This window comes from Thamnophis sirtalis, unplaced genomic scaffold (genome assembly GCF_051295495.1).
Source record: "Thamnophis sirtalis isolate CommonGarterSnake01/CBP01778 unplaced genomic scaffold, rThaSir2_p1.2 scaffold_1, whole genome shotgun sequence".
Classification (NCBI taxonomy): domain Eukaryota; kingdom Metazoa; phylum Chordata; class Lepidosauria; order Squamata; family Natricidae; genus Thamnophis; species Thamnophis sirtalis.
Window position 1 is genome coordinate 112,049,790 of NW_028261381.1, and position 12,747 is coordinate 112,062,536.

Below are 12,747 nucleotides of genomic sequence, written 5' to 3' on the forward strand. Positions count from 1 at the left end.
GAGCTAAGATCAGGCAGATTGGGGAAATTGGGGGGGGGGGGGAGAGGAAGGGGGTTGGGAGAGAGGAAACATTAAGTTTGTCCTCGTCTCTCCCAAGGAGCTCCCACACCACCTCACAAGAGCACCTGGTTTCATTTTTATGCTGCAAAAGTTTAGCTCATGCAGAGGAGAGAGGATTTAAGAGGAGCAGGAAATGGCTGTGGATGGCAATGTGAACCAATGCATTGTTACTATAAATGCCCTTGTACGGGAAGGGTCTGGGCCCCCGCAGCAGGTGTCCCTCCAAGAGGGCTTCAGCGATCCCAAGCTTCATCAGCACCGGGCCAGCTTCTTCAAGCAGCCAAGTCCCTCTTCTGCCCCCATGAAAATCATCCCCCACCACACGCCCTCCTGTTAAATCGACATAAGGTGATAGGATTTGTTTTAAATGGCTAAAAAAATCTCTGCTGCTCATTATCAAAATCCGAGTGGAAGTAAGGAATCTCGCCACCTGGAACTGCTGGAAAATGGAGGCAAACAGGCAGCGATGGTCTGGCAATCTCTGCAGCCTGAAACAGCTGGTTGGGGGTATTCAACCCTTCAATCAGCTGCTCCTCCTGAATCAGGCTGCTGAACCTGGCCAGGCCATTTGCTGTTAGCTGCAAAGACACTAATCAGATTACTACCAATGGATGCTGGTAGGCAGAAGCAGGAACTTTTCCCCCCTGTTTTCCTCCCCAAAAATTAGGGTGCATCTTATACTCCGAAAATATGGTATATGATAAACCTCTCTGGAGGATCCCATGTCCCGTGATCTATGCAATACCCATTGCAGCAGTTGGAAGCTGAGGAAAAATATGACTGTGTAATACAGTTCTTGGTTAGAACTGAATTGGCTTCAGTTATTTCAGATCTTAAGTACTTCTTTGTAGTTCTTTAAATACTTATTGTGTACTTCCAGAATTGTTTTCAGTTAACCTATGTGTTAAAAGTGGGAAATAGAGGAAGCATCTCCCTTAAAGATTCACAATATCTTTTTTTTCTGAGTTGTTTCTCTTGAGTTTTTCACTAAATAAATAATTTCCATAGTATATTATTTGATATGCTGGGGTAAAAATAATACTAGTAGTAAAGAACGATGTATATATGGAGTGTTGCTTTAAATGTTTGTCTCACTGGAAAGTGAAAGGTAATTTCAAGTTCACTTTCATTTGAACTTTGATCTTTACTTCCTTAGAAGAAGCTATTATTTGACAATATTGATTAAGGATACTGTCAAAAAATGTAGAATTGGATTTTAAAAGTAGAATTGAATTTAAGCCAGGATTTTACACTTTTAACAAATTTGTGTTACTTTCATTATTAAATCATTAGATGTAAATATTTGTGTCTTTGATCATTAAATGTTTATGTCTTTGTAGGACAAGTGAAATTTGTCACATAAACCGTGAAGCAGAAGGTGATGAAAGGAGATTGCAAAGGCGACAAAATGACAATCCCTCTTATCAAGACCGAGATTATTATGAAACGATCTCAGTCGTTACCTCAAGGAGGCATCATGGACCATCACAGAGGGACTGGAACTGGGAAAAGGATAGTTTCTTAAATTCCAAGCAAGAAAAATTCAGCCACTCTTCAAGGAATTCTACTAACCCAAACAGACATCTCAGTAGCCAAAGAGAACAACTTGGGTGGCATCAAAATGGTTCCAGAGGACCTCCAAGTCGATATCATAACTATGGAAACCCCGGAGGTATTTGGCATCAGAATGATAGAGGTGCAACATCAAGTTGGCATTATCATAATAGAAGAAGAAATTCCAATTGGACTTCTGAAGCAAATAATATCTTTCCCAACTGGCAATCCAAAAATGTAGGTAGGCACTGGAAATCTGCTCAACAAAATGGAAATGGATGGAACACTGGAAGAAATAGAGCTGTCAACAGTAGTTCTCAGATAGACAACATGGATACTTCCTGGTTAAAAATAAATAGTGTACAGGATGAATATAACAGTGAAAATTATATATGGCAATGGCAGGAAGGTATGGAAAATTATACTGGTGTTGATAATAAAAATGCCAATCCTGATTGCTTATTAGATTTCACAAGTGACCAGCTACCTTCAGATCAATTGCTAAATTTTAGTGTTTCTAAGCAGTCAGAGAGTAAGAATTCCAAAGTCAGTAGAAAGTGCAGTAGTCCTTCTCGAGATAAGACTAACCGATGGGCTCCTTATCCTTCCCAGAAAACTGTAGAGCAGCAACCACTGTCTGAAGAGAATGTAGCTAAAACGTCAGAAAAAGCATTGTCTCAGCTGTCTTCAGAAACAGCAGATCCTAAAACCAGCAACTCTAAAGTGAGAAAACAGGAAGAGAGTTATTCAATATCTTCAGCTAATAGTAAAGTATCCCCTAAAGTTGTACCATGCAAAGTGCCAATGGGCTGCAAAAGTGAGAACAAGTCAAGTAAAGCTGAAAGCAAAAATAGAAAGATGCCCTCCTTGAAGTCCCCACTTCTAGCTATTCCAGATATTAAATCCTCTTCTAAAAGAAGAAATTCAAAGAATCTCTTGAAACATGCCCATGTCTCCTCAACTTCTGGGGAAGTCCAAAGTCAACTGAGTATAGAGACTAGCAATTCCTCGAATAAATCCAAGCTGAACAATAATGCATGTAACTATAGCAGATTAAAAGGGAACACACCTCTATTTAGCAGCAATGAAAGCTTAAACAAAACATTAGTAAAGGCCAAAGATGAACTCCAGCATAGTCATTCTATTCAGAAGTCCCGATCAAGCTCCAGTGGAGATGCTCAGAGTGATGGGAAAGAAGAACAGAAAACTGAAGACTCTTCACATTATTTGAAGATACATGAAGTCCAGACCGAAGGAGTAGAGAACAAGAACGATGATAATAAACCAGGAAGCATAAATACTTCCGCAAATTCTTTTTCATTTCTTATTCAACTTGATCACACTGCAGTTAAAAATGATAACTGTTTTAATGAATTGAATGCTGCGAATAAAAAACATATTGAACTCCAAAAAGAGACCCCAGACTCTTTGTCAAACTATCCCTGTGACTTAGATATTGAACTGCAAACAACTCTGGAAGAAGGTGGGGATGAAGATGTTACAAAATCAAATGATGCTCTTGAAAAAGAAGATGATGGAGATAATTCAAATCACGAGCTGCTGAAGGGTACTACAGGACCATCTACAGGCCCTCTTCTTCCTGAATTGAGTAAACTTGGGTTCCCAGCTTCTCTCCAAAGGGACCTGACGTGGCGCACTAGCTTAAAAAATAAAATTAGCTCTCATTTGCCAGAGCCAAATCTCAATAACGCAAGGCGCATTCGTAATGTGAGTGGTCACCGGAAGAATGAGACAGAAAAGGAATCTGGGCTGAAACCTACTTTGAGGCAGATTATCAGTGTATCTCGTAGAAATGTAAACTGGGAACAGGTTATTCAGCAGGTGTCGAAGAAAAAACAAGAACAAGGCAAAGGTTTACCAAGGTATGTAATCTTACCAAGGATGTTGCTTTATAGCATGTCTGAATTTTGTGTGTGTGTGTGTGTGTGTCTTTCAGTGCAAAACTCCAGGCAAACTAAAAATTCATTGAATAAATGTATTTATGTATTTGTTGTAGAATTACTAACAATATTATGAAATTAACAATAAATTATACTTACTAAATTTCACAGGAAAGTTATAAAGTTGTAAAAGTGGTTACCCCAATATAGTATATGCACTTAACATTGAATTGACTACAAAAATAATCTTAGGCTTTATCTCCTAAAATCAAGGGATAAATAAAGGAACAGTTTTATCTAACTGGATTACGAGCCTGGGAATACGAAATATGTTTATTTTAATTGTAGATAGTTATACTTGATATTTTCCACAATTACACTGATGTTATTCTGCCTTCCATTTAGTTTGATTCACCAATTAACTGAATGTTAAGAACACTATTCTTATTGCAAGAGATATCCTTGCATTTAAATCAGCAGCAAGAGCTGCATATAATCAACCTATTGACTATTTTTTGAATAAGTTTTTAGCATTTAAGATTTCAATACTGAACATCCTTTTGCTCATGTTGTGTTGTAATTTATGTAAAATTGATTAAAAGATTTTAATCTCTGCTCTCCCATCCATTTCAGCAAAAGTTAAGCTGCTATTTTATACTTGTACTGAAAAACCTGTTAACTCATCAATATACAGATACAAGATAGGGTTTAGCCTTCAATGAGCCTTACAATGCTCTTGAGCAAATGGAAGTTTTTAAACAGTTTTTAAAAGATAAAATAATTGAGCTCCATAATTAGAGAAATCCAGTAATGTTGCTGAAGTAATTATAGATAAAATTTAAAGATTCCTTCAAATCCAGCTATATACCGTGTTTCCCTGAAAATAAGACGGGGTGTTATTTTCTTTTTACACACAAAATATGGCTTTGGCCTTATATTGAGGGGAGGATTTATTGTTTTGGGGTTACCAGCAGGTCAGCGGTTCAAATCTCACCGGCTCAGGGTTGACTCAGCCTTCCATCCTTCCGAGGTGGGTAAAATGAGGACCCAGATTGTTGGGGGCAATATGCTGACTCTCTGTAAACCGCTTAGAGAGGCCTGAAAGGCCTATGAAGCGGTATATAAGTCTACTGCTATTGCTATTGCTACCGGGTGGCTGCTGTCTTGCGAGCAGGCTCCCGAAGAGATGGGCACAGCCTCATGGGCGAATGGCTGTGTTACGCTGTCGCAGCAGCGCAACACAGCAGCCGTGAAGCGACCACACTAATGAGCAGCCACCCAACAAACCCCCTTTCCAGCCGGGCACAGCGCCATTCACTGATCTAGGGGTATCGCCAAGCTGCGTGAGTGCCTGTTTGCCACCGCCCGTCTCCCGCGACCTGGCACCTTCGAAATGGCAGTGAATGGCGCTCAGCACGGTTGGAGAGGGGGGTTGCGCTCGCGCGCCTCCCAGCCTCACAATGCCCTGGCCCAGCTCTCCACAGAATCAGGGGACCTCTGCTGCCGCCGCCACCACATGACTTTTTCTGCGGCTTCCAAACCAAGTCTTCCGGCAGTGGCCGCTCTGGGTGTATGCTCTATGGTTGTGGGCCAGCTGCTGGCAGAGCATACAACCATAGAGCGTACACCCAGAACGGCCACTGCTGGAAGACTCAGTTTAGAAGCCGCAGAAAAAGCCATGCGACGACTCCTGGCTCTGCGGAGAGAGCTGGGCGAGGGCATTGTGAGGCTGGGAGGTGCGTGAGTGACAGCGGAACAGCCGCTCATGCAACCCCCCTCTCCAGCCATGTAGAGCGCCATTCACTGCCATTTCAAAGGCGCCAAGCCGCGGGAGCCGGGTAGCAGCAAACAAGAGAGCAGCTGATCAGCAACCCCCCTCTTCATCTGGGCACAGAGCCGCTCACCAACCTAGCGGTATCTCAAAGGCGCTAAGCAATGCGATCACCTTTGCTTCCCCCCCTGGTTCCTGCGGCTTGGCAACTTCAGGATATCGCTAGGTTGGTGAGCAGCGCTCTGTCTGGCCAGAGGTGGGGGGGGGTTTGTCCAGGGGGCTTATTTTCAGGGGAGGGCTTATATTTTTGCCCACCAGAAAAATGTGGCATGGCCATGTCGTAATTTTGGGGAAACATGGTATAACTTCATGAACACATGCATGTAGTTTTCTGAACAGCAATAGGAAGTAGATTGCCCTTGACTTCTTCTAAAAAGGCTTTCTAATTCCACAGTCTAGCCTTACAACCATGAATTTCCCACGTTTAGCTCTCCTTAGCTTTTGATATCAGGCAAATTACCTAGCTGAGATAAGTTGTTGTGTCTTTTTTTAAAAAAAAAAGTTCCACTCATAGATATTTTATGGTTGTGTTTTAAGATTTGGCATTGAGATGGTTCCGCTCATCCAGAATGAGCAAGAAGGCCTTGAGTTGGATGAAGATGTTGACCTCACCAGTCTTGAAGGATTCCAGTGGGAAGGGATATCTATAGGTTCCCCAGGAACAGTTAGGAAACGTAGCCTCTCAGAAAGCAGCGTGGCTGTCGATAAGACAGCCTCCATTTACAGTTTCTTTAATAATCAAGCCACAAGTAAAGAAGACAAGCCGAAAAAATCTGATCCAATTGCCAACTCTGAGGACATAACAAGCAGAATTCAGATGTTAGAAGATACTGTGGTTACCGTGAAACAGGAGTCATCTTCTCTTCCTTCCTCTCCATTCAAGAGCGACAGAACTGATTTAATTTCAAGTGAAAGGAAACTCAGCCTCCAGTCTACCCCAAATGTCGCAACCTTTAGTACAAGTGAAGTCCAGAGAGGCCCTGACTGTACCGTTCATCCACCCAAAAACAAAGGAACATTGGAGAGTGCAGAAGAACATTCCACTCTGCTCTCAGGCCTTGCAGACATCAGCGCTCTGGATGCAGCTACCGATAGCAGCTATACATCAAGCAATGAGCAGAATGATAGCCAGGGAATGGGAAAGAAAAGAAGAGCAACAGGAGTAAGTTCTCTGTATGCTACTAGAAGTGATTTCATTTTATTTGCAGCCATTGGATTCATGAACCAGCATATGAAAAGCATCCATAAGCGTGATAGTACTTTGGTAAAATAATCATTTAATGTAGAATCCCTCCTCAGCATGTTTATTTAAAGACTCCTAATCGTGACAGTTACTTTAATCTAAAGCAGCCTTTCCCAATCTCATAAAAATATTCAGTTTTACCTTCCCTAATTACCCATTAAGCACCGTCAATTACGTTGAATAAGAGACTGTAGGAGTTGAAATCTAGGTTGTGAAAGCTGGGGTATACTGGATATTTATCCTTTTGCTATATGGGTGCTTATTTAGGTCATAAAAATATTGTACTGGTTTTTATCACTTTCAAACTAATGTTTGTCTCAAGCTCTTGCTAAGGAGGATATCAGTAATGAAACATCAATGCAGAGTCTTGGCTACATCTCTTTTATAGCAATAGCAATAGCAGTTAGATTTATATACCGCTTCATAGGGCTTCCAGCCCTCTCTAAGCGGTTTACAGAATCAGCATATCACCCCCACAGTCTGGGTCCTCATTTTACCCACCTCGGAAGGATGGAAGGCTGAGTCAACCCTGAGCCGGTGAGATTTGAACAGCTGAACTGCAGATAACAGTCAGCTGATGTGGCTGCAGTACAGCACTCTAACCACTGCGCCACCTCGGCTCTTATTAGATGTGGATTGCCTGTGGATCAAACAGGTCGCAATTAAAAAAAAATAGTATGCCTCAATAATTTAATGAAAGCTCAGTGGTTTCATTATTTCACTTGAAATAATTCTCATTGAAAAGAATTGCTATTAGTTCTGAACATGATTTGCAAAGCCTTAAAGTGCCATGTCTTCCCTAACTAGAAATGTTAATCTTAATTTCTAGGAGGGCTCCTGTCCTGAAATCCCAAGTTTAGAAAGAAAGACTAAACGAAGGAAGATCAAAGGAAAAAAAGGTGGGTGATTACAATCAGTTAACATCTCATTATTGCCTTAATTTTATATTTTAGGAGTTTTGGGTATAGTAAAACTGTATTCCCTGGGGAGACAGAAGTTTAGTTGTCTTCATGATCCCTCATGATTTCAGTAAGCTAATACAACATACAGATAGTCCTCAACTTACAGCAGCTTGTTTAGTGACTGTTCAAAGTTATAACGACACTGAAAAAAGTGACCTATGACCATTTCTCACACTTATGACCATTGCAGCATCCCCATGGTCATGTGATTTACATTCGTAAGCTTGGCAACTGAATCACATGTATGATGGTTGCAGTGTTGCAGGGTGATATGATCCCCTTTTGCGACCTGTCAAGCAAAGTCAATGAGGAAAGCTGCATTCAATTAACAACCTTGTGACTAATTTAAGAAACTGCATTGATTCACTTAACAAATGTGGCGAGAAAAGTCATAAACTAGGGCAAAACTGACTTAACAAATTTCTTCCTTAGCTACATACATTTTGGGCTCAATTGTGGTCATATGTTGTGGTCATATGTTGCTCTGCAGAATGCATACGAAAAAAGGTGTTCTGATAAGGTTCAGATGGAGCTGGGACAGCTGACATACACCATCGTTTTCTAAATTTTCCCCAGAAGACATGCGCCTCCATTGTGTTTTGCAATATTTTCTTTTTCAGAGCGTTCTCAGGTGGACCAGTTGTTGGTTATTTCCCTGAAAGAGGAAGAATTAAGCAAATCATTACCCTGCTTAGATGAAAGCCTCCTGCAGGCTCGAGCAGCTCTGCAAACAGCTTATATCGAAGTCCAGCGATTACTTGTATTGAAACAGCAGGTATTTCATAAGTTGGCATCTATTTACTTTGGTTTCCCCAATTTCAGAAGGATGTTATTTGCTGGTCCTTATTTAAATCTATTTTTTTTCCTAGATATCAGTAGAAATGGGATCTCTGAGGGCCCAGAGGATTCAGATCCTGCAGGGGTTACAAGGTAACTTGGCTGACTTGGAGTTCCATCTGGATCTTGGCTTTTCGTGTGGCATTTACAACAGGAAACAGTGAGATGTTCTCCCATTCCCAGTTTCCAAGTACATTCGACAGCTTGATAGGGTCACCGCAGTCAAAAGTCTTTTCTGTAGTCAGCCTACATATTTACTTATTTGGGGAATTCTTTGGTTTTCTCAATTACTCAGATTTCTAAATCCAGCTTCTGGTATCTTCTTTTCTGATCTATGGGGGGCAATCCTAAACATTATTTTGCTAGGATGTCAGATTAAGGATATATGCTGTGGACTGCAACACTGTTAAGTCTTCTTTTCTTTGGCATTGTTATATAGATTTACTTTTTTAATCTTTTGGCCATTTTGTTGTTCTCTCAATTTGTTGATATAATTTGGTTAGAACTTTTACAGATTCTCCATTTTTGACTTGCCAGATTTCTGTTGATGTTCCATCAATTCTTATAGCCTAATAACTATAGTGCTGATGCAATTTCACCTTTTAGTATTGGGTTTTTTTGTCAATATGGAATATTCTCTATGGTATCTTGGTTGTTGACATCTCTGCAACATTGCTTCCATTTTTAGCTTGTTCAAATCAACATACTTGGTATTAGTATAGCCATTCTCAGTATACCATTTCAGGTTTGGAACACTTTCTGAGTTCAGAGATCTTTTTGAAAAAACTTTTTTTGTTTTTCTATGTCTATTTCCATCTTTAATGACTTTACAGATGTTCTAATATTGCTTCTGGTCTCATCTGACACCTCTCTGAAATGCTTTGTTGTTTCTTGATATACATAATGTAAGTTAGCAGCCAGGTTTTACTCAGAAAGCTGCTCAATATCAAGAGACAATATAGTCTTTTGAAATTCATTCAGTAATATGGTTCTCAAAGTGCATTATACTGAGGTTTGATCATCTGCTATTGAGGAATATGATTTATATAGAGCCGAGGTGGCGCAGTGGTTAAATGCAGCACTGCAGGCTACTTCAGCTGACTGCAGTTCTGCAGTTCGGCGGTTCAAATCTCACCGGCTCAAGGTTGACTCAGCCTTCCATCCTTCCGAGGTGGGTAAAATGAGGACCCAGATTGTTGTTGGGGGCAATATGCTGACTCTGTAAACTGCTTAGAGAGGGCTGAAAGCCCTATGAAGCGGTATATAAGTCTAACTGCTATTGCTATTAATTGAAATAGGAAGCCAAGCTGCTTCATAAGTGCATAGTGGAAGGTCTGCTCTAAGGATTTCCCAACTTCTTTAGAATTTTTGCTTCTTGTCATTGCAGTTTTTCATTGTGTTTTGGAGATGACCTGAAAATCTGTCAGGGACTATCCACCACACATGTCTAGTTTCCATCAATACATGTTCTCTGATCGGTAATATTCACTGAGATGCCTCATAGTTTAGAAAGATTTAAAGCCTGTTAATAATCTGGTTGCATTGTCTGATTGGCAACAAAACCTATTAATGTTTTAAACAAATAAATATTTACTGAACATTATCTGAATCTCAACTGCTCTGCTTCTGTATGCTCTTGCACTGATAGTCATTGTGTACTCCGCGCTATTTTATTAATGAGTACTTTCAATCTTTTCTATCCAGGACCCAGAAACACCTTTGCAAATAAATGCTACATTTTAGCCCTGATGCTTTGATTTTCAGCATCTCATTTATTTCTTCTTAATTAAAAATGGGGAAAATATTATATAAGAAATGACACCAAGGGTTGTGTGTATCTTTAAATATATTTGGCGTTGATGGGCACTATATTGGGGAGGTGGGGCAGGTTCCATATTTTGTTTACAATTTGAGTCAGATGGATACTTTAAATTCTGTAGATGTTTAAAATAAAAAGTTGTCTAGAAAAAAAATGGACTCTCGATCCCACAATTTTTTATGTAAATTAGAAGATGAAAGGAAGCAGGTGGGGATTGTGCTTCCTGGACAAGTCAAGTGTGTGCAGAGTTTGGAAACCAATAAAGGAGAATATTTGTAGCTCAGGATCCTTGGTGCTCTCTGAGTTTCGTTCTTTCCTTTCTTACAGATGTTTAATTACCCAAACTAGGTAATGCCACCAGTGCTAGTGAGTTTCGAAAACATCAAGACAGAACTTGTGCCACATAATATTTTTTATTTTTTTAAAAACATATTTGAATGTGAAATATGTTGTTCCCTTCTTAGAAACCTACGAGCCTTCGGAACAATTGCAATTGCAACAGCCACATCACAGCAGCTCAAGTGAAAAAAGCCTTGGCAAGCTTCATTTGACACAGGATCCTACTGCTAATGCAGGTCTTCTGGACGCTGTTCCACCTAGCTCTGTGCAGATCCCTTCTCCTTTTGCAGTGCCTGTCCGAGAAAAGGCTGAACCTACATTCCAGACTGCTGGTGATATAGCCCCCATCACAGTCCCCGATTCATCCATACAAATCAAGCGGGAATCTGTGTCTCCAAAGCTTAGAGAAGACTGCCTGAATGTTCCTGAACAGAGTACTTCACGTTTCCCACAAGCAGAGCTTCACTTGCTGGATAGTATGTTGGTTTACTGTATATTAAAGATAAGTTGATCTCTGCATCTTTCTCTCTTTCTAATTGTGATTACGGGGTCTTAATTTTGGATCAAAGCTAAGCTATATTGATCCTCCTCTCCTGCTTGGCTGCTTAGTGAGCAAGTGTAATCTTTAGTGAGTTCAACATATACAGTATGCAGAAGTGGTAAAGAAGTAAATTCATGACAATAATTGTGTCACTTTAACCAGTCTGTGACTTTTCAGTAATGACTCAGCTTGTGGATGAAGGAGGGAACAATTCCCAATTACTTAATTGAAGTATTTTTCCCCTCAGAGATACTATTTATTTGAATACTTCGTTAAATAAATGTCTCAGAACCCAATTCACTCATAGATTGGTATTGCATTTATATGTCTTCCTGATAATTTCACAAACAGCTTGGATACCCTTCAATATTGTACTAAGGTTGTGGCTTCCCAGGCTTTAATTATGGCTTATTTATATCCCAAATTTAGCTAAGTTCAAGTTTCAACTTGAGAACAATCTTCCAGAAGGTTTCATTGTTATCTATATTGTATAGATGCAGAAGTTATGACAGGAGAAAATGACTTGCCTCAATCCTATTTACAGGAGTTGGAGCCAATTTAATATTATGCCTAAAGTATGAAATAATATCCTGATTAAGTGCTTGAATTGATTATTGATTTGTCACAAAAAATCATATAGAATGAAGTTCATGTTGTGTATCAGTTAATTGTTCGGTTAGGTGAAAAGGAATATTCCCTCTTTTTCCTTCAGGAAATACAAGTCAACAGCCTTCACTGTATCCAGTTATCACAGCTAGTATGTCATTGTTGGAACTTATTGATTTCCCAGAAGCAAATCAAGGTATTCAGAAATCTATTCCAAATATGATGGGGCCTACGTTATCTGGCCATTCTTCCTCTATTAATTCAGGATCAGTATCTTCAGTAAAAACCCAAGACAAGATAATACCAGCAGGCAGTACCGTATCTGAGTCATGCACTGGCTCATTTGAAAACCAGTCATGTATTTCCAAACTTGCTGCAAATGAAAATAATAAGCAGTCAACTGAACAACCCGAGCAGATGGCCATCTCTACTATGGTCACCATGGAATTGAAAATAAACAAGAAGAAGAAAAAGTTGAAAAAAAAGAAAGCACTCCGAGCAGCCCATGTTCCTGAGAACAGTGATACAGAACAGGACGTGAGTGATTCAAAACCAATTAGGAAAGTAAAGACTGTAAAGATACCCAAGGGGGGGAAAGTAACAACATCCACCCCTCCAAAGCAAGAGGGTAGTGTGCCTGCTCAGGAAAGAAAGAGGAAGAATGAGAATGACAGTGACACCTCTCTTGAATTTGTGGAACTCCCTAAATCTCCTTTGGAAGTGGTGGCCATCAACTCATCGGAATCAGAAAATGAGAAACCAGACAGCCCTTCTAAGAGAGAGACCTTGAACTCCACAGATAAACTGTTGAGAGAGTCATCTCGATCGGGCTACGATGAAGTGAGCTCTACTAGTGAGATTGGAGTAAGCTATAAAGATGATATAGGCAGAAGGTGAGCTGGCAAACTATATGTGTACTGATTGCTGTCTGCATCCTAGTAACTTTTAATCTGGCTAATAGAATATTAGAGTTTATGGTTTCTTAGGGGCCATATAATTGGTGTTCTTAATATTTAGAAATCCTTTAGGAATTCTAAAGGAATATTCAGGAATC

At 40.1% G+C, this 12,747-nt stretch overlaps 1 protein-coding gene across 1 annotated transcript in view; it reads left to right on the plus strand.

Moving 5' to 3' along the window:
- The window catches only part of ZNF106 (zinc finger protein 106), a 53,616-nt gene that overhangs the window by 22,899 nt on the left and 17,970 nt on the right, over nucleotides 1-12,747 (plus strand). Inside the window, exons 5-11 of the mRNA XM_087722136.1 lie at nucleotides 1,401-3,497; nucleotides 5,884-6,508; nucleotides 7,419-7,488; nucleotides 8,172-8,326; nucleotides 8,421-8,481; nucleotides 10,672-11,022; nucleotides 11,800-12,586. Of these exons, the coding sequence (XP_087578262.1) occupies nucleotides 1,401-3,497; nucleotides 5,884-6,508; nucleotides 7,419-7,488; nucleotides 8,172-8,326; nucleotides 8,421-8,481; nucleotides 10,672-11,022; nucleotides 11,800-12,586 (4,146 nt within the window). The remainder of the gene's footprint in view (nucleotides 1-1,400; nucleotides 3,498-5,883; nucleotides 6,509-7,418; nucleotides 7,489-8,171; nucleotides 8,327-8,420; nucleotides 8,482-10,671; nucleotides 11,023-11,799; nucleotides 12,587-12,747) is intronic.